The following is a 22,544-nucleotide window of genomic DNA, read 5'->3' as shown; positions in this document are numbered from 1 at the left end:
ACTTCAAGATACATGAGAAAGCCTTTGACAATTTCAGTTGGAAAGCTGATGAGGACATAGCTGACATTTACCTAAAACCCTTTCCAGTGTGGCTATTCATATATCCCCAGTGGGAAAGAGGTTTGCATTTAGATGAGAAGTATGCCTGGAGCAACATCACTTCTGCCGATCCTCATAAACCACTTCACTTCCTTTGGTTCAAGAGGTCTTCTAGAAATCATGCAAGTTTTACATGGACAAGTGCTGGTCAGCATATATTCTTCAATGCAGTTTTTAATAGCTGATATTCCAGTTTTGTCTACTACTTTAATCTTTTTACCCTGACTGATGCATACCGTGCATGGGATATCTGAGTGTTGAATGACTTGCTAAGAATGCTAGGGTGTACCCAGTCCCAAGAAGCAAAAGAACAGAACAGTGATTACTTTTTGGTTCACTATAATTAGCAAAGTGTTCTGTCTTTTACTGAGGCCCCGAAAGAGTAAAAATAAAAGAAAAAAAGAATAAAATTGCATTGAGAATTTGTGTGTATGAAGAAAGTAAATCACGGAGCATGTGTGTAAGATTGCAGTTATGCTTCAGCAGACACAGTACCTTGTCTTGCTACTATTAAACTGGCCATGCAGTCCGGGACGCTTGTTCCTGCAGCTAGGAAAGTAATGCCCATGATCACATCTGGTATCCCAAGGGTGTATCCAATCACAGTCACCTGAACAGTGAGGAAAACAGAGTAACCTATCATATTTGGAAAGTTTCCTCATTCCAATACAATTGTGGCATACACTTAACTTTGATTTCTGGTGTGGACCCTAACATGATTAGACTCAGGATACTTAGCCATTTCTGCTCATTAAATCATTGTGAAGTAACCGGCCTAAAACCAACCCTGTGAAAAGGAAAAGTACTTTGGGTCACATTATTCAACATCTTACGAACAAACAAAAAGTCCTTCTAACAGGACATACTGATCTTTTAAGGAGAAGCCCAGACATTATCCAACCTGTGGGATCTTTTTTATTCCCAAGAATAGCAAATTTCTTGCTGGTTCTATTCTCAAAAGGACTGCAACCAATTTATATTGTAATATAGGGGCAGAGATATAGAACTTAGTTTATCCCAACACATGAAGAAAGAACCACTGTCTTTCATGACTTCTGATATAATCTAAAAGGGACCTGGTCTGGTTATACTGTCTCCTGAGAGTCCAGATGCAGCTTTAAAAGAGCTTAGGGAATGGCTGGCGCCTGTAGCAGAGCTCTTGGAAAGGACAGGGAACTGTATTTAGCTGGAACATCTGAAGAAGGCTGAAAAAACATCAAGAAAACAGACTGAACAGGCAGCTGAAAAGGAAATAGTCTTCTGAGAGTGAGAAGTCTGAGTCAGGGACAGGCAGCTGCTTCCCTGCTGAGACTGCTAAGGGTGGAAGTCTTTAAGGCTCTGTGTCGTTGTCATGAAAACGTTTGCCAGTCCCTTACATGAGGAAAACTGGACCCTTCACCAAAGAAAAGGTGTATTTTAGGAACTCGCTCACAGACCTTATTCTCAGGGGCTGTGACTCAGAAAGAGGAGTGGGCATGATTCTCCTGCTGCAAGTGGTAATGTGGTATTCGAGTCTGGTTGCCTCTTAAAATAAGCTGTGTTGCAGCCTCCATGAGCACATCTCTCATTTGTGAAGGGGATATCTACAAAAGGAACCAAGGTAGAGAGTGTGGCCTTTCAAAGGACATATTGTGTGAAACGAAATGAGTGGCTTTGGCACCAGTATGCCAGGCAGAATGACTGGCTGGCATGTGAACTTCTCCAACACAGTCTATGTTAAGAGGATTACTTCACAATGCAAAACTTACATAGAAAGCTGCAAAAAGTATATAGAAGACAATCTTCCACAAGAGGAAACATAAAGCAGTTCACAAATGCCTGACACATTTGAGGAAGGTAGAGATGTTCTCCACCCAAAAAAGATTTTGCAGGTAAGAAGCTCATGAATAAAAATTCTTCCATATGCATGACTAGAAAAGTGTGTGTGTGTGTACGTATATATATGAGTGTGTATATGTGAGACTATATATATTCCAGTATGAAACCAGCTGAAGGTTTCTTCACTGTATTTTCCTTTAAAAGGAAATATGGCCATATAAATTCTTTAGCAGCACATCCTACCAATCTTCCACTTACAGGTATATATAAGTTTTTGTTTTTCCGTCTTTTACTGTAGAAAAGGTAACTTTCTATACTTCAAAAGTATGGCTAATTTTTCCACCACAGAAACTATTTGAGGACCTTTCCTATTCATGCCTCTTCTCTCACTGAAAACATAAACTTGAGAAACTGAAAGAGGGTAAGAAAGAAAATATAGGAACTTAATCAAATCTTCAAGTAAGTGTGCTCCTGAACTGACAACAATTTACAGATCTACATCCAACATACTGCTTCTCACAGATCTAGGGCAAATGGAAACATACCTGCAATACTCTTCACTAAGAAGGATTTCCTTGCATTTTCCAGTCTACTCAAAGTGTTTTTCACCACTTCTGAGCTCAAATTTTGCCATCCATCTGCCTTTTATGCATGTTTCAGTATCAGACCCTGTAGCCAAATTTCTAAAGGTGTCTCAGCTGTCAAGAGTTAAACATTTTAATTTTAACTCCTTTTTATTATTAGGATGTGGATGTCCATATTCTCTTGAAAATCAAGCTGGCACCTTCCTGTACGGTATTGGGTCCTATACAGCAAAGGCCCAATTACCTGGGCAGAAAAGAACAGCAGAAAGCTAGAATTATAATAATTAGAGTATGAGCTGAAGAGGCTGCATTAAAATTACATGCTTTTCTTTAACAAATACACAAAAGTTCTATTATCTATTTTGAGATGTGTACTTCACTCAGTGTGGGAAGTCCTGCTACATGTACTTACCATCCACACCATAAAGTAGGAGAACAAGGCAATCCAGAGAGTGGATAATACAAATGTCATCATAAAACACTTCTCCCACCGTGGTTTACTGCAGTTTGGAATGGTGCAAAAGAGCACAAATATCAACGGCCATGTCAAAATCCATTTAACTTTGTTCATTTTTCCATCTGCAGGGCAAAGAAAGGAAAGAACCAGTTCAGCTTTCCCATCCCCAGTTACACTTCTTTGAACACAACAGATAATCCCAGAAGATCCCAGAAGGATGTTTACAACTGTGCATATCAGCTCATTTTCCAGTACACCTTTCAGCTATACTTGGTCTCATCACTCTCACCAGGTTCTGCATGCACATCCAGAATCTTATCGTTCAGCCTGCCAAAGTCTGTAAATCTCTTTTTTTAAAAAAAATCTGTAAATCCATTAAAGAATTACAATGATTTATTTAAAAACATGGCTGATTTTAAAACAAAAATTAAGTCACATTTGTTGCTCTTTCAAATACCTGTATTACTATGAATCCAAAATAAAAGAAACAACACCAAAACCAAACAACCAAACCCCTCCCCCACCATGCCTCTTAAAAAGGATGATGGAAATTCCTGTAGTGAAAATAACCTGGACCTTCTGTGCAGCAACAGAAAATACCTTTACAGAAAACAGAAGCACAGACCCAACCTATGAACGTAACAAACTTCTTTTACACATTTCACTGTGGTCACTGAGTGGAACTTTTAAACTGGTACTTAGGAGATCTAGACTTGTTACCTCTCTCTAACCGCACACGGTACTACCTTGAGATTGTCTCTTATCCCGTATAATAAAGAAAACTGAAGATACTGACATCCCTCATATCACACAGCTCTCCAAATTCAATGGGTGAGAAATACCAGAGAACTGTCATCACTGAAGACAAGTACAGACTTTCTCATTTTTTAAAACTGTGAAGTATTGTAAATGTGCACATAAATCACATAAAGAATTATTATTTTATTATTGGGACATAGATAAATGGGACACTTGCATGTTTCATGAAGTATCCTGCAAGTAGGCTAACAAATTTGTTTATAGGCTAAACCAAAGTAGCACTGCCAACAGCACGGTGGGTTTTGTTTGCGTTTTCTTTACATCGTTTTAGAACTGTGCTAGGAAGGATTTCCATCATTAACTGGTAATGATATGCAAGAGTCACAATATGTCATTTTGAATAAAATGGTTGATAGCATTGAAGAAAATCATCAGGAATACCTTCCAGTTCAGTTATTTAGCTAGATTATAAAGGGCAGGTAATAATCAGTGAAAGCTCTTATCAATTTCACCAGGAATTTTCTTTCAGCAAGAATATGGGGGTTTAAGGTTAATTTAATGGGAGTTTTTGTCAGTGAATTTAATCAGATTGAAATCTGTCCTCTGGACCAGAGTGCACCAGATGCAATGAAATTAAATATTGAACATTTAAAAATTAATAATACTTTTGTAATTTATGAGGCTATTTACTAATCTAATTTAACTTGGTGAGTCCAAATGCAAGTCTTTATTAATTTACTTCAGTATGTATTCTAGTACTAAATTGTCATGCTTAAGTTACAAATCAGCTCCTTGAGATTTCCTTATGGATTTGGAGATGTCATCAACCCACCAGGAAATGTTAGATTAAGATTGGCTCTTTATTCCCATGTAGCTTGTGGCTGTAGAACTTGTAACATATAACTGAAGTCTCCTATGGTCAATTCTAATTCTAAAATTTTACATGTCACTGGGCTCTATTACAGATTTTACAGGAAAGTCCTTGTTCCCTCTGGTTGCGTACACTGCTATACAGATTTTTTAAATAATTATCTCTTCTGTTCAAAAAGTGACACTTCTTAGCTCACATCTCACTTTAAATCTGTTAACAAGGCTGTGAATATCCTATAGTAATTTATACCTCCTCCTGTTTAATTTGTTACAGTTTTGATCATTAAAAGACTCCTGGCTAGTTATTTTGCACTCTTTGTCTACCCAAGTTGCTAAGCTTGCTTCATAGTCAAACAAGTCAGCATGGCCTAGGCCAGTAATTTCTTTAGTGTGTAATTCCAAATACAGGGTGAGTGGGTGACTGTTTGACAGGAAAAAAGCATGGAGCAGGTTCTGATCTGATGTGGGTATAGTCTGACTGACTTCAGTGCTGCTACACACAGGAGATTCAGTCCCATTTCCCTTTTCAATAACATGAATACAAGCAACGAAATCGCATGGAGAAAAATAGGGAATAAATAGATGCACTCAGTCGCTTCTGGGGAATACGTATCTTGACAGGGTGTTGTCTAGATGCCCTGAATTAAACAAGTGCTTAACTGTGAGAATTCACAGTGCCTTTACCACTAGCATTGCTATTATGCTTGCTTAGTTCCACAAAAATGGAAATATTAGTGGAGTACTTGCCTTTCCCTTATCTTTGCTCAGTTTGAATAGATGCCTGTCCATTAAATTCCTGGCTCTATTAGTGGATGCTTCATCCACACGTCATGAGTCAGAACTGTTTTTTTACAGCTAGATGATTAGTGGAAATGACATTTGCATACATTACATCGCACCCAGGCTTGAGATTTAGGGAATAACAACTGCATGTAATTCTGGGTTTTGCTGGGTTAACAGAGAAGCTGACCGGCCATTTGCAGTTAGCCTGGAATAGTTCTGAACCACCATGGCCAAAGCAGCCTACCTGACACCGTGTCAGGGTTTGCTAGCTTTTATAAATGTTTATATAAAGCCTTAAGTATACCTCATCTTGGTTCTGCCTTAGGCCATATTCTTCAGCTCCTACTATGCTGGGTCATGGAACTTGTGTGGCACCCAGTGCTAAATAAGTATTCTCTTACTCTGTAACTCAGTAGTTTTTTAAGAATTTAATAAGTAAGTTTAGCAGCAATCTCAATAAAGTGAGACTTTATTTCTTTAGGAAATGGATGACTTCACTCATTTTCCCTGGCTTAGATGACTGCACAAAGAATATACAGCTTGAAAATTTTATTTTTAGTCTTTTTAGTTCTTTTGAAATGACTTCTTGTGCTGCTCTGTTGTTTTGGTTTTGACCACCCACTCTAAAATAATAACTAAAATTATTTAGTAATAAATTTATTGAATTGGGGCATGTTTTTAGTTCATGACAAATTGTTTTATGATTTTTGCTTAGCTCCCTAGTACATCTGCAAAGAAGAACATTATCATTGTCATTTAGGCTATTATTCAATACATAGCTGTTCTGCAAAAACACAGTCCCATTACAAGACCTTAGCTCAGTTGTTTTAATAGCAGTACTGGCCACTCCTGTGGACCCTGGGTCTGAAGGCTCCTGCAGCAACCCACATAGCTGAGAAAAGTTGTATTTTGTTTGTTGCACACCTCACCACAACTATGAAAGAATATTGCTTAAGTCTATCTGCAAAATGAGAAAGGCTTCCTGGAGTTTACTAATGATTTCTATTTTTCTAGGGTTTTTTGCTTTTAACAACGGTAAACTTAGAAGAAAAATAAGGCACGTCCAGGCTGGCCTAGGAAGATTATTGGTGCAGATTTTTTTGGTGCTCCACTTCATTATTTTTTATTTCCTTTTTTTATCTTTTTAAATCTCTGTACCATTTTTCATTTGGGAAAAAAACATCCAACACACCAACCAACCAAACCCAACTGGGGAAAAGTGACTTTTAAACCTCTTGGTCCTCATTAGGCTATATACTTACACACACACATCATTGCCAATATTAATTCAAATCTTGACCTGGAAAGGTGTAACAGTCACATACACACCTCCACACTGGGACCTTTCTAATAACCCAGACAGCTAGTACATTTCTCTAGAAAGTGCTGTTGTTCATCAGAGTTAAGACTGATTGGAAAACTTTAATATAGGTAAATTAGCCAGTCTGAAAGCCTAATTCATTTCTGAGCATGTGCAGTATCCACAACACAACAGAAGAATATAGATTTTTGTCCCGAGTATGGGACTCAACAAAGAAACAACTGAAATAGATACAAGAAACTAGATCCATTGTGATTTTTCCATCATAATTATTTTCCACTGAAAAATGCCTTTGTTGCAAAATAAAAAAATTCAGAGAAAATGGTTTTTAATTTGTTGTTAGGAAAATTAATACAGCAGCTGCCTCTTCACCTTCTTGGAAAATCTTTATTGATTTCAGCTCTGCAACTTTCCATAGGAATTGTGGAGGCAAGAGAGACTGTGTTACCACACTAGAGACAGGCTATCTAGTGTGTAAAAGGGTATCCAAGAAGGCACAACCTTTGTCAGCCTTCCAAGTGGGCAGCTGATATATTAAAACATTCTTATTGCAATTCTCCTGCAACAGAGCTTTGGAAACTATTCTTTTTTTTCTGTGGAAAATACCAAGGTTTTACTCCTCATTCTCATCCAAAAGAAACTGTTTTCCAAACTACTGACACTTTTCTCGGAAGTTCCATTTTCCAGAATACAAGTTCCAAATTCCAGACCATGAGATCTATCCAAAACAACTCAGATTTCTATTTTCAGCCTGTGCCTTTACCACACTTTGTATATTTGGATTTATGCCTGTAATCTTCTCTTAAAACATATTTTTGGTACAGTGGGAACTGGTCTTGAGAAAAGGATTTGCTTCAGTAAGCAGAAACAAGTTTTAGTCTCAGAGTTACTACAGGTTTACACAGAACAATATTCAACAAGAATAAAACAGAACTGAGCAGAGGTCCTCCCCACACCTTGTTTGACTTGGCTGGATTTTGGCATGGTTATTTTGTATGTTTTATCCTTACTGTTTACTTTATCAATGTTTTTTTAAGGGAGATCTGGGATTTATAGACTTCCTCAAGTCTCTCTTTGCCCTTTCAGAATGAAGTGATGAGTTACCAAATGAAACCCTTGCCCACTTTTCTTCCGATTTATCTTATGTATCCTCCTCCAAGGTCAAGCACACTCAGTGCTTTTCTACAAAAGCAGTGTGGTGCATGAGGTCCAAGCACACGAAGCAAATCAAAGTGCAATACATGAGGACAACAGTGAGATGTGCCTCAGAAGCACACTTGTGTTCTGAAATAAAATTCTAAGTTAGGTGCACCATTACAAAGGCAATGGCAAGAAGCTCTTCCAAAAAAAGCATTTCAGAATACTACAGTTAGGTCCTGCTCTGAACTACCTTCTTGGAAGAGCTTTTCTCTTGCATCATCAAAGTAGTTATGGAAACTAGCTCTCTTCCTAACTCAGCCATCTAAGTCATGTTTCCAAAAAAGTGCCATAAAGCTGGCCAAAAAAAAAGAGTCTGAGGAACAAGTACAAAGTGAAAAAAAAATCACAATAAATCTTACTTCAAATACATTAGCAGCAGGAAGTCTGATGGGTCCACTAGTGATCAAAGTATACAGGAATACTGAGAGAACACAGGGGCATTGCAGAGAAGCTGAAAGAACTCTGCATCGGTGTTTGCAGAGACAAACTATAGTGGTTTCTACATGGAACTCTTTTCTGTCTCTAGCTCGACCTTGAGGACAAACAAATCCATAGGGGATATAACAAAGAGCTACAGCATCCTGAGTGTTTAAGTGAGGTACGTGGGGTTTGCTTTGTTCACTGTGTATTCCAATAAAAGACAACATCAAATGAAGCTAACAGGAGCTAGATTCAAAGCACGTAAAAGGAAATGGTTCTTCACACAACCATGAAAATCCTTCCCAAAGGATGTCATGGGTGTTATATGTTTACAAAGATTCAATAAGTATCAGACAGGTTAATGAAAAGAAATATATAGAGGATTTTTAAATATTCAGACATTACACCCAGTCTAAAAAGGTCCTTGAGCTGAAAACAGCTGAAGGCCACCTTGTCCTGTCTCATTCTTCCTCAGGCTTCTTCATGAAGTCATGGTTGCAGTCAGAATACTGGACAAGATAAACATTTGGTTTGACCAAGTATAAATGTTTTTTACATTTTTAGTAGATACTGTTAATTCCTTTTTGCTTCTATCCTACATGTTGTCTTTGTACTTTGGATCCATACAAAAATGGGCAGGACTGCTAATCTCCTTCGTTGCCACCCTGTTTTAGCTCTGGGTATTATTATCCTTCTTATTTTAGCTAATACCGTCAATGACATATAAAGCATCCATGGTCCAATCCTGTAAGAGGAGTTCTTTATTTTTGTGAAACCTGCAGGAGCTGAGAACACTGAGAATTTTAAAGTATCCTGAACATGTGACAGTGAATGGGATTCCAGGACTCAAAGAGCTGCACAGAAGTGCTATTCTGAGTCTGGGCTCTAAAAGACTACTGAGTGATGCAAGGGCTTTTATGCATAGTTTCATTGTCAACAAATACCTGCTCAGTTTCATCCTGCTTTATTCTGATTTGTGGTGTGTTTGGTTTTTTTTTTTAAAGATTAAGACCTGTTTCCAAAGAACTGTAGAGTAATTAAACTGTAAAGTATCAAATGAGCCTTTCTCTTAGAAGACAACCATCATGGCCTAAAGGTTAGATCAAGAAAGAAATTCCTCTTTTAAAGAGGATGTTTCTCCCTGCAGAGAAACCAAAGGCAAAGGCTGGTTTGTGTGATCCCCGTATGTATTTTCCATAAAAACTACCTGTTGTTTCCTGTTTCAAGATGGGCCTTAACCACACCCTGGGGGTGAATCTTTCTGAATGTCTGACCTATGGGATCTAGGCTAGATGCTGTAGTTTAAGACTTTCCATGTACAAATTTTATTCTCTATTGCTGTGCGCTAAAGCACTGCCATTACTAGAGAATAAACAAGAACAATAAGCAAAACTTACAGGTTGCAAATGATTGCTGGGAATCGCTCAGAGATGATGTAGTGTCTTAAACTTCACATACATTTATTTCTGTTTCATAAAAACTTGTTCTTGCAAAAGAATCTAGAATATGCAATTTGAGGGAGGAAAGTCAAACCCCCAAGTAGGCTAAAAAAAGGTGACTATAAAACAGCACAAAAAAAGGCTTTGGGCCAATTCACAGACATTTCTGTTGGAGCTCTTAAAATACCGGGGTGAATTTTCTGCTTAGCACACTGCAAGCAGCTGACTTGGAAAGTCCTATTGGAAAGTGAAAGCCTATTCTTCATAGAGCTCTTTACAGTACTAAAAGAATACATGAACTTCTGATCTTTAGAAAATGTATGTACGTGCCTTATTCTTGGCCTGAAAATATATCAAAAGAAAAACAGAGGGGATTCTGGGAAACTGCCTGCAAACTATCTTTTCACTAAAGCCAGTTTTAAATGTCAGGATTTTTTTAGGCTACTGATTGTGCCACAGTACTTAAACAACAACAAATCACGATGCCGGTTCTTTACATTTTCTCCAAAGTTATTGAAGTGGTACTTCTGAAAGCAGAAATAAAAGAATTCTCCCTCAGAATAGATGAGTTGAGCAATGAGAATCCATTAATAGATAATCATCTCCAGACAACAGGAGTAACAAAACCTGAAGATAATGATGAGCATTTTAAATAACCACTTTACCACTTTTACGCAACTCTGAGTTCATGTTGAACTTTTGCTCTATTCCACTATGAACCGTATCATCAGTTGTTCCACTTTGGCCTGTTACACCTCAATTATCTTTGAAGACTTTCTCAAAAATGCAGAAAAACTGCATTTAAAAAGGCCAATGGCGTAACTAATAACCCCCTCCTTAGTTCAAAGCATTTTGTCTGTTGTATCACACACTTAGGAAGCTCTACTCAGAAATCTACTTTTTATTCACAAAGAAGTTGTCTGAGTCGTGAACAAATCCAGATATGGTCTTCAGGTAATGTTTGCTACACGTAAAGATTTCTGCATTGTCCTGGAATGTAAGAAATGCGTGATTGCACTGCCCTAATTAACACTTAAATCCAAAAAGTTGTTAAAAGCAACTCAGTTAAAAAATACTCTTTGCCAACACGTGCATTGAATCTTACATTTTTTAAGATGGTTTGGGGAGACATTTTTGGGTTTTTAGAAGTTTTTTATTACTTTTATTATTTTTGTTATTATTAATAACTTGTTAATGTGCACAAGCATATTGCTGAATTGGATCCACTTATTTCACCATACAATAAAACCATTTTTTTCATTATTTCATTGATTATGAGGAGGCCATTTAATGGCCCTATCTTCAGTGAATCTGTTTGTTTCCATTCTTCACCCCCATGAATGTCTGTAACTGCTGACTGCAAGAAGCTCCCGTAAAAGCACAGTAACACATAAAAACATATGGTTTTATCCAGTCTTCACACAGTATGCTTCAATGTTTGTTCGGACACAAACATCTCTTCTGAAATGATAGCAACTGAAGCAATGGGATCTCTAAGAAATCAGGATCATATACAGCATAGAAAATTCTTTTTCACTGCATGTGATATTCATTTATGTCAAGTAATATTTGTGTTAAACAATAACTGTGTGACAGACAACTACTGACTACATGTTTGTGAGGACTGATCTAATTTCTGCTGTCTAATGTCCAAAGCATTTGGGGAGAGTCAACCTGCAATGTGCTAAAGACACCAACATAGTAAGTTTGGTTATATATAGCCCTTCACACCAGTTTCCAGAAGGTGAATATTATTCACCAAAAGGTGAATATTATTGCATACTGCTACTCTAAGAACTTTATACACTGTCAAATATATTAAACACTTTTTTCCCCCCTAAACTTTTCTTCCTCTTCATTCAAGAAGCCTCCCCTACAGTCACTAAATTGAGTTGTTATATATTTATACACCTAACTGCCTCTGGCCTAGCAATCTCCAGCAGGTTATTAACTGTTGGCTTCAAAACTAGTAGCAGTGCAGTGCTTACTGGGTTGGTCTGACACATTTATTTATATTAACCTGCCTTACCTGCTTTCCCTTTGCCTCTGGCAAACCAGCATTTCTACCATTATTGTGCGTGATGGCTGGAAAACACTTTCCTAAGCTCTGCTTTTAGCCAAGTAGCCTCCAGCCCAATCGTACTTTATCAAATACACCCTTTGGACAGTCAAATGGATCCCCCTCCTCCTCTCTCCCCACATATGTCAACTTTTCTTACAACCCAGTGTTTGGTATTTTAATTATCTTCTGTTTCCTTACTATAAACACCTGGAAAGCAAGCCTTACCTGGCAACGAAAAGGGAGTCAGACTGTCCTGTTCATTTTCCTCCTCTTGGTTCACCGCAGGGATGTTCCCATTTTCCATATTCTCGTGTCTCCTATTCTGAAGTGGTTTGCTTGAGCCATTGGCAGACTGGATTAACCGCTGACGCTGCATAGTGTCAAAGACAAAACTTCCATAGTTTGGAAAACATTGACTTTTTTAAATCTGGGGTTTGCCGTCTGCCCAGCCCCAGTCACATGAGCGGTGATGTGTCCCCATGAGGCCTTCCTTCCAGCCACAAACAAACAAATCTGCCTGTGGCCCACCTGTCTTCATCAGGCCAGTGCTGACCACCCACTTCAAAATTATTGGCAGGACTCTTTCAAGACATAATGAAGAAAGTTGTCATATCTGTTCTTCCACACCATGTTTTAATGAGCATGGTTATTCTGAAGCACTTCTCACTCAACAGTTCCCACTCAAACCACTGACAGCACCATAATCTAGCAGTAACACTCAAGACATTGCCGTGCTATTACAGCTGGCTTATAAATGACCCATTTCCCAGGATCATCCCTACTCAGGTCCAACTCTTCTCCCGCCTTCTCATCCCCATTCCTTGAGGTAATTGTAAAGGTCCTACATATAATTTCAAAAGCAAGAGTAACCCCTGTTGCCCTTGTCCAAGTATATATTTTCATGAAGCTCATAACTGCCCCTGCAGACATGTATAGACTGCTACAGTTCCAACACATAGTTCACCAATTGCAAGGATAGGTTTTAACTGTCAGTATATATACCCACTAATACACTGGAGAATGTGAGATGTAACAGTAATTTCCTACTTTTATAAAAAAAGAAATATTTTTAGTTTGTTAGGTGAGATAATCCAGGGTCAATAAGTGTTCTCTTTTTCATGAAAAATTGTTGAAACTTCCTAAAAAGTGCTCTGAAATACTTTGAAAATTAAAGTAACTGCACCACACAAAAAACCCCACCTGAAACCAGTATTAACGCACTGTAATTAAAAATAAAGAAAACTCGTATTTGAATACTTCACAAAGCTTTCGCAGCGAGAATACGTAAGAACATAGATCCAAAATGCTGTCGTTTAGAAAATGTTTTTGCAGATGTTGAACTAGCAAGTATCAGCTCTCTGTGCACATATGCATTAAGAAAGAATTTTTTTCTGATCAATGAATTGTCTTCAAAGCAGAACTTTCGCAGTCAGCTGCCACTATGTGCCCTATCTGATCTGCTCTTGACTGTACACCACCAAGCTGATTTCCTAATAAGCATTTCACTGCTTTATTGTTAGATTGGACTTTTGTAACAAATATATTAGTGCTTTCTTTCATTGGGATATTCACATCGCTGGGCAGACACATGAACTGTCTTATGATGTTAAAATTCCAGGAACTTGCTAAAGCTTTTATTTCCGTCAACTACTGAAATTAATTTATTTGGCAGAGTAAAAACCTCTCATATTTGACATTGTGGGGAGCAAAGGATAAAATCTGCAGACCAAAGATTTCACCCCAAGAACTTCATACAAGCTCAAAAAGAATCACTTGGCCAGTCCTGTCACTTCAGTTGCAGGGTATGAAACAAGCAATACATGGTGGTGACAATATATTAAGTAAGAGTAAACCAAAACTGTCCAGGGCAAATTCCCCTCATGAAAATATTTTGGTCCACTTTTATTTTTAGCTGAGGACTACACTGAAGACTAAAGAGACAGGGAAATTTCTGATGTGATCCTGATGTGCTGCTAATGTAAGAGCAGTTCTTAGCAATTTTTGGTTGCCCTTTCCATTATCCTTTCTCAGCCTGACCACTTTTGTAATAATCAAAACCAAATCTGCTACAGATAAAATCCAAATGTGCACATGCACACACACACACACACACATATACTCTGAAACAAATATCTGGCAGGGAGATAAGAGAGTCCCTCCTTGGTGACTGCCCTCCCATTAAGACAGGAAGCATCACCAGCTGGGAATCCATCTTCAGATCTCCTGTGACACATCTGCTAGAGAGAGACAAAGCTCTAGCCCATTCCTAGGAACATGGGAGAATCTGAATTCCAGGATCACTATGAGCACAGCTCTTTAGCAATCCCTCTGTCTCATAGTCATTTATTATTTTCTTAATGAACCTACCTCATTAATGATGAGTCGGCTTGCCATCCGCATTCTGGTGCGTGGTCCAAATTTATTTGTAATCATAATCCGTAACCCAGCTTCGGGGAACCGGTATTTGGGGGGACTGGAGCAGATGATCTCATCCACCATCACAACACTGTTTTTGCCATACTGCTGCATCCCCTTCACTAATGATCACAATGGACAGCGTTAGTGGTGGAATTGATGTTGCCATGCTTGCCATCACCTAGAGTCATTCTTTCCAGGCTCAGGTGGGGTTAATATTCATTTGAATGCTTGAATTTACAAGTGACTTTCCTGTAATTCAGCGTGGTGAATCTGCTCATCAGTTGTGCACTTCATTTAGATAACATGCTGAGAAGGGATTTCACTCAGCTAAGGTAACCACCAACCCACTATCAGATGAGCAGGATCAGGTTTTACCCAGCCATTCATGCAGTAGTACCAGTTTTCCTTACTTATGTCCCACCACAGTTTTGTAAGCCTTCCCTAGAAGCACTTGCACTATGGCAGTGTAGACAGTGCTCCTGAAACCTCTAAAGCTATCCCATTGGATCAAGGTGCTGCAGATCCACAAGTCCCTAATGTTGTGCTTACTCCTTCTGGAAACCTTAATTTTACTTTCACACAATATTATCAACATGTCTAACATGAAAAGATTTGAAATGAAAAATAACAATTGTCAAGAACATATGTATGATATAAGTAAGCCTTTGTTAATATAAAGGGACTTGTACCAAGGTTAAGAGTTTTGTTCTACTGTGTTAAGAACACAGAAAGACAAAATTATATTGGGAATCAACACAAGTACAGCCAAGGACTTTCAGAGCTCAACAACAATCCAATACTCTCACAAACGCCACAGACTACACATAGCAAGTAGAGCAAGGCTCAGCAGACAGGAGACATACCCATGCAGTGTTAGAAAGCAGGGCAGGAAATACACCTAAGACTGATAAGTATTAAATATTACATGTAATAACATGTGTGGGGAAAAAACCCAACAAAACTCTTTGCTGCTTGTTTTCTGCTTTGTTTAGGTTGGCTTCACCCTCCCACTCCTGTTTTGTATTAGGTTACTTACATTAAGAAGTGGAAGAGAATTTAGGAAGTAGAAGAGAAAGATAATTATTAGTGCACGATTCCAGTCAGGAAGCAAAGGAAATCTAAGAAAACATTCAACTCAAAGAAAAGAATTAAAATGGACCTGTTCTAAGGAGACAAAAATATATATTGTTATTTCACTCGTCACAGTGTTGAAATATTTTTGGTTTTCAGGAAGAAGACTGGATCCATGTAAATCACATCATGCAATAAAAGTTTTGCTGCCTGAAGTGTCTTTTAAAACATTTGAAGTTGAAGAAATATATCCTTCCATTACCATTCAACAAGAAAAACCTAGCAATCCTGTAAATCACCAGTAAACAGCTATATCTTTTACCCTTTAGCATTTGAGCGTATTGCTTTGTTTCACTAAAATGAGTTTTCAATGAGTACACTAGGGTCACCTGAAGTACCATAAAGAGATCTTTAGTTTCACAAAGAAATATGTCCTACTCAAAGAATCCACTCTGTAGTCTTGGCTTGCAGCTTAATATCTCTAACGGAGAATAGAACTAGTAGTAATTTTGCATTTGGTAAACATAAAGGAACAATTATCCTCCCCCTGCCCCAACATCTAAAACACATTAACCTTGCTGAGTACTGCAGCTGATGACAAAAATAAGGAGCACATCCATCCCAATGACTTTTACAGTTAAAGAGTATTGCAGCTTTTCTGTAGAGGAATATATAGCCAGACAAGCTTCCTAGGAACCAGTCCTCACACAAAAGGACTCAACCACAGTAACTTAACTTTTGCTTTAGTTAGACAAATGTTTGACAGCACTTAGTAAGGCAAAAAGGCCAGATATCCCTTTTAACAGTCTCATCAACTCTCAAGTGAGTTTCTCCAGTGAAGTCTCCACAATGCTTCATCTTAAAGTGTCATGGAAAACATGAAAGCACTGCCATTGCTCTGCAACTGTTTCTTAGAGCACCAAAAAGACAGTGACCAAAGATACCCAGCATACTGTGATAGAAACTCTGCACTGATGTAGACTACATCACTATAAATATATACATAACCAACAGCAGCTGTTTTGACTTACTGCAGCAATTGCTCTTATATTTTCATAACAGCTTTTCATTCTCACTCCCTATGACCATAAATACACATACCTTGGCCCCATACAGTACAAACTGGCTCCACCTAAAAATCACAAAAGTGGTTTTCACTTATTTGAGACAGAGTAAAGCCTTTTTTTGCTTCTCCTTTGTGATATTCCTTATAAAAATATCTTCTGAGAACAGCTTTTCCTTTTAACAAACTACCTAAACTTCCTGCTCACCATGAAGGGTCATCACCAACAACCCTGTCAAAATCAACAGAAAGCTTCTTGCTGACTTTAGTTGACTCCTGTTCAGGCCTTCAGAAACCCGCTATTTCCAAGTTTCTGGTTTTAGGCAGGAATTGAGCCATGCCACCTGGTGGAAATCTGGATCAACATATATCCTGGTTTCAGCTGGGATAATTCATTTTCTTCTCAGTAGCTGGTACAATGCTGTGTTTTGGATTTAGTATGAGAATAACATTGATCACTGATGTAGCTGTTGCTAGGTAGTGCTTACTCTTAATCAAGGACTTTTCAGTTTCCCGTGCTCTGCCAGTGAGCAGGTGCACAAGAAGCCAGGAGGGAGCAGAGCCAGGACAGCTGACCCAAACTAACCAAAGGGATATTCCATACCATAGAACGTTATGCTTACTATATAAGCTGGGGGAACTGGCCGGGAGGGGCCAATCACTGCTCAGGGACTGGCTGGGCACCAGTCAGCGAGTGGTGAAAAATCGTATCATGCATCACTTGAGTTTTTATCTTTTTTTTCCTCCCCTTAGGTTTAATTCCTCTCTTTCTCCTTTTCATTACAATTGTTGCTGTTGTTATTACTGGTTTTAACTGTATTTTACTTTGTTTCAATTATTAAATTGTTCTTAGTGCAACTCATGAGTGTTACATTTTTCAATTTTCCTCCCCATTCCAAAAGGTAGGGGTGGGGAGGCAAGCGAGCAGCTGTACGGTACTTAGCTGCTAGCTGGCATTAAACCACAACAACATAATAAAAGCCAAGGGCAGTGAGTCACATGTTTGTACTTTTAAAACAGGAACATCATCCACAAAGCACAAATATTTCGCCTTTACCTGTGTTTGTAGAACTCACCCTTGAGATTTAATTTATCTTATGGTGAAAAGCTGTCCTTTTTCTCTGAAACGTGAGTAACGGAAGTTTTTATATTGCACCATTGGAAGCTCCTGAAAGTAATAAAACTTACAAGCATAAGAGAGAGCTGTGCAGCATGTGAACCTGCCTTTTATCTGCACTTGAGCAACAGACTAACAATCCTTGGTAGGAAGGAAGCTCCTCATCCAAAGCAACTGCTCTTTTTTGCGAAGTAATCAGACTTTCCTCCTGTGGAAAGTCAGATTAAAGTTAAACCTACACCTTGGTGAAGCCAAGGGATGCTTTTCCACGGATCCTGAAACTTGCTAACCACTGGCTGGAGGTAAGGCAAGGGCCAGCTCTAGTTCTCTTCCTGCTACTAGCAGTGCCCCTGTTTCTGAAAGCTGCTGCTGCAGAAGGTGCAACTCAGCTTCTAAAGCCAACCAAGTGTCAACTAACAGCGAGTCACTGATAGGTCATGGCATATTTTGATTCAACAGGAGGGACATGCAACAGGCAGCCATGAGATGGTTTCTAGGACAGCTTCTTGACACACAAACCATCTATCTACAAAGCAGATGGGCTAACACTGCCATCCTCCTCTCACACTGTTCACTTCAAACCCAGTCACCTCGTTAATCACTTCTTCGCATCCTCTCTCATCCCAGGTAGGTTTGCCTGTGACAACATCTATACTCTCACACTTTGAACAATGGTTCCTCCAACGCAGCATGCATTTGTGTAATGGCTGCTAGAGAAGGCAAAGGGAATCTGACTGAAACTGCAGTTTCAATGCATCTTTGGGGAAAATTAGAGAAGAAATCTGCTGTGGGCAGTTGCTAGTGGAGACACCATTCTCATGAGTCCAGGTTTTTATTAGCTTTCTTGCTCCTTTTTCTAGTTTTTCAAGTTCTTTACAAGTATTAAATAATCTTCACATTTCCTGAGAAGGAAATAAGTGGGCAGGCAAGCACTCTGCTCTATCATCCCTTCACCACACAGTGGCTAGAGAGGAAAGCATGCAGGGATATAACATCAGAACCCAACAAATGCCTCAGAAGTAAAAACCACTAATATCTGTGTTCTTTCACTGGGTGACTCTTTTCCTGCACCCCCACTTGAATAAAACATAAGCAACACCTGCCCTAGGAGGTACCCTCTGAACCTGGTATGTACGTACCTCCATATCCAAGTGACAGACTTCACTACATCATAGTCAATGGTCACAAAAAATTCATTGTAGATTGAGACCAAAGGACTTCAAAGACATCTTCATTTCATTATGCCGCAAAGTCCCGTGAGAAGTAATTTTAAATCTCTTTTAAACTACTGTCTAAACACCGTATCTGAGACCAGAATATCAATGTGCTGTCACTGCATAAACCTGTGGTAAGTGACAGAACCTACCTTGAAGAGACTCCAGCCTAAACACCAAAAGCAGAAGAGAGTGCGATTCTCCAAGTCTGCTCTAAACTCCTGTTTGCCACTATTTATTGTTACATACGGACCTTTCCCAATGCTACCTACGCTGCTGCTGAGCTCAGTCTCCTAGAATAGGAAACATCTGCAAAGAACAAAGCGAGGAGACCTCACTTGTTAAGAGTAGCCCAAGAGCTCACTAAATTATACAGTTTGTGCATTGAAAGTAGGAATGATTTTGCTCTACAGCGAAAAGAGGGAATGGAAGAGAAAAGGGATAAGACAATGATAAAAACAGGCTTACAAAAAAGCCAAAAATACCCAGGTAATGTTTGCTTACCTTCAGTACCAGAAGCAAGGATCAACTTCTTCCCCTTTATGTCAAAGACACAGACAGCAAAGAACCTGCATTTCTCATTTTTACATATGTGCTTGGCAATGTAGGCAGAGCTGTTTAGGCATGTGAAAGTCAGTCTTCTGAGGATCTGAACTCAACACATAATCCCTCTTGCCCACTGATCTGCCCATGTCCTTTCCTTCAACACCCAAGTCTCTGCTTCTAGTTCCAAGCTAATTTTTGAACTGAAAATTACCTTCTTCCTGGCAAAAAAAAAATATTTCTTTCACAGTGTTGTAGCTCATCACTGAACAGGAGATGAAAAGGGAGCAAAATTGCCAATGTGCAAAGCAGCTTGTTTTCAGTATATAAAAAAAAAAAATAATAATTGTGACTGAGGTTTTTTCATCTGGCAGTCTGACTGCTGAATTGTCAAGTTAACCCAATAAAAAAAATCCTTCTTATGATTGAATATCAACACTGTTCTGATCCGCATTAAAAAAATAAAAAGGGTATCCTGTGAACTACTCTTTTTCCAAGTCCTGTCTGCTCAGCCTTACCTTTCCATAGTAATGGAATGGATGGGTCATCACAACTAGAGGCATAACATTTATTACCATCTTCCAGCTCATTGTTAACTGTGTCACCACTTCCAACATTCTTGCTTTTAAGGCTGAAGAAATTTTGCATCCTTACGTTGTACCTGGAAGTGCAAAGGAAAGATCTGAAAAGGTTGGATTGTTGCATCTCCTCATCAGACTTTAAGTGCCTGAGAACAACTTACGCAGGCAAGCAGTAAAGTCTACATGCATTTTCTTGGACAATAGGAAGTTAAGAGAAAGGACTATTCAATTCAGTGGCAAGCTGATAGGAAAGCAAGGGTTGCACCTATCATGAGATACAGAAAACTGCAAAAAGACACTACAGCAGATTTAGTGAAGGCAAAAACACCAGAGATGTGGGTTTTGTAGCCAAGACATTCACTGTACAATGGCTTCTTTCCTCCTGCATCAACTTGTAATTCACCTCACTGTTTCTCTCAGTACTGTGTTTCCCATGGCAGATGCTTGAGCATTTCTGGGACTGCTGACCATACCCTTCTAAAGAAAGAATGCATCTCTTTTAGTACTAGGGTGGGATCCAAGAGGGCTGTCAATTAATTCTGCTAAGACCTGATGTAGGAGAAAAGGGAGGCTGAAGTTCCAAAAAGGATTATTGGTGAGGGGAGGGCACGAGGGAATAAGTCTAAGCAACTTGCAGCAGGAGGGTGGACTCACAGACCCTTGCAGTAACAGTCAGACCCCTGACTCTCCTGTCAGAGGCAATGACCCTACAGAAGAAGGATGTCAGTATACAATCTGGTATGAGACTGTTTTAACACAAATACATGCTTAGCACTCTGTCTAATGTTTCTTGACCTTGTTCTTTAGAGGTTACAAAACGTGTAATATCTGACATGCTGTGTGCTTACAATCCAGAGTACCCAATGAACTTTTTCATACATTGCTGTATAAATGAAATTTTCTTTCAACTTTTTCTGAAAACTACTTTACCTCAGTGCACTATGTAAAGGATACATGAAAATATTTGCTGTTGACTGAGCACAAATCTAGTGCAAAACTGATCAAGCATAAAAAAAAGCGAGGGTTCTTACTCAGAAACATGATGGGCTATATTGCCCTCAGCAGGAAGGCCAAGGACAAAACCACACCAAAAGAATGATGGTCAATTAACACCTAAAGGGCATATCGAGAAGAAAAGTACTTACTTCATGATAAGTATGTAGAACGAATACATAATGATGAGTACAAGGCTTTCCCACCTCAAAGAAACAAAAATAAAGGATTAAAAGGCCACTCAAACAGCTGTATGCTTTAAAAGTTTACGTAGGGGTCTGCATAAAACATCTAGTACAAGTACACATTTCCGTACACAGGATTCACATCATTAAGATTAGATAATGCCTCAGCAGAATAGGGGAGGGGAGCAGACTCTCAAGTTCCAATAAACATGCAAATAAAAGGTAATGCATTATTTCAGAAATGTGGTATGCAGACTGAAACCATAGCTACCCTCTAAGGATCATAATGCCAAGGCCTTTTGTCATTTCAGTGATGAAGCACAGGCCAGGCACTCTGAGAAGACTATTTTAGAAGATACTTATGATCTTCCACTAGGACCTCATCTTGGACTGTTCTTTGGGACACCTAGTACCCCCATAAATACCAACAGGCAGAATCAGAGCAGCAGAACTTGCTTACCCTCCCTGCACATCTGAGTCTTCAGGCCTTACATATAGCCTATTTACTTTGTTAATGTTTCCACATTCTTAAATTTCCTTTTAGTTTTCCCTGATTATCATTAAATATATAACCAAAGAAAATACAGAGGATTTCCTAGGCGTCAAATCCAGTTTATAGTCCCAGCATCTATGAATAAAAGCTAATTACACTGCAACTCTACTTAGTCATCAGTCTCAGGGCAAATACGGGACTTCAGGGAATAATTTACACAACTTACCATTCTATTTTCTCATCATATATGAACTAGAAGAAAGAAAGAAAAAAAAAAGGAACCACATAAATTGACCATTTTTCTGATCTATCTTGAAAAACAGTCAAATTTAATAAATATCAGTCATATCTAGCTATCTAGCTAAAGGTCATTGAGCTTTGACCCTTTCTAACTAAAACTTTCACTGTATGGATTGCGCCCCTCACAAAGCACAAACCTTGTGAACAAGGCTTGGATCCCTCTCAGTCACTGTTATTAATACTCTTTATAAAACTGTGTGTGCATGTGAAAGACAGACTGATATGCACACTTGTACTCACACACCGTGCTGTGTAAATGACAGCAAAATTGTGTATTCCGAAGAGACCCAGCTCTGAGTACTTTAAACAGCTAGACTAGTTTCAGCAGAAAAGGCAACCATTTTACTTGTGCTCTTAGGCCAAGTGGTTATACACATTTTATTCCAGCCTATGTAACTCCTGTAACTGAATGGGCAGCTAGTGACCCATATTTATTACAAAACTAAGTGGATTCTTCCCCTCCCTGCCACCAGACACAGTAAATGCACACATTCAGGAACAACTACATCACTCTAGATGAACAAAGTGGTATCTCACCTGTGCTCTATTTAGAAAAATTTACCCAGAATCTGTGAAATAAAATTACTGTTTAGAAGCAAGAAACAGTCACCTTCCCTATTTAAAATAGAGGTGCAGCTCAAAATGTTTCCTCTTCACAACAAACAGTCCCCTCAGTCAGAGAGTGCTAACTACACTGTATAACACTAGCCTGCTAGCCTCCAGAACTGTACGGACTGTAGGTACAAAATGAATG

At 38.8% G+C, this 22,544-nt stretch overlaps 1 protein-coding gene across 1 annotated transcript in view; it reads right to left on the bottom strand.

Annotated features, from left to right (window-relative positions):
• The window catches only part of LOC130152426 (ras and Rab interactor 3-like), a 175,191-nt gene that overhangs the window by 83,883 nt on the left and 68,764 nt on the right, over positions 1 to 22,544 (bottom strand). The window contains exons 8-14 of the mRNA XM_056345971.1: positions 21,717 to 21,742; positions 20,965 to 21,018; positions 19,757 to 19,899; positions 14,180 to 14,349; positions 12,038 to 12,182; positions 2,914 to 3,080; positions 595 to 709 (exon numbers count right to left, since the gene is read on the bottom strand). Of these exons, the coding sequence (XP_056201946.1) occupies positions 595 to 709; positions 2,914 to 3,080; positions 12,038 to 12,182; positions 14,180 to 14,349; positions 19,757 to 19,899; positions 20,965 to 21,018; positions 21,717 to 21,742 (820 nt within the window). The remainder of the gene's footprint in view (positions 1 to 594; positions 710 to 2,913; positions 3,081 to 12,037; positions 12,183 to 14,179; positions 14,350 to 19,756; positions 19,900 to 20,964; positions 21,019 to 21,716; positions 21,743 to 22,544) is intronic.

The sequence above is a fragment of the Falco biarmicus genome, chromosome 7, assembly GCF_023638135.1.
Source record: "Falco biarmicus isolate bFalBia1 chromosome 7, bFalBia1.pri, whole genome shotgun sequence".
In the NCBI taxonomy this organism is placed as follows: Eukaryota; Metazoa; Chordata; class Aves; order Falconiformes; family Falconidae; genus Falco; species Falco biarmicus.
This window is presented reverse-complemented; position numbering and strand designations above follow the sequence as displayed.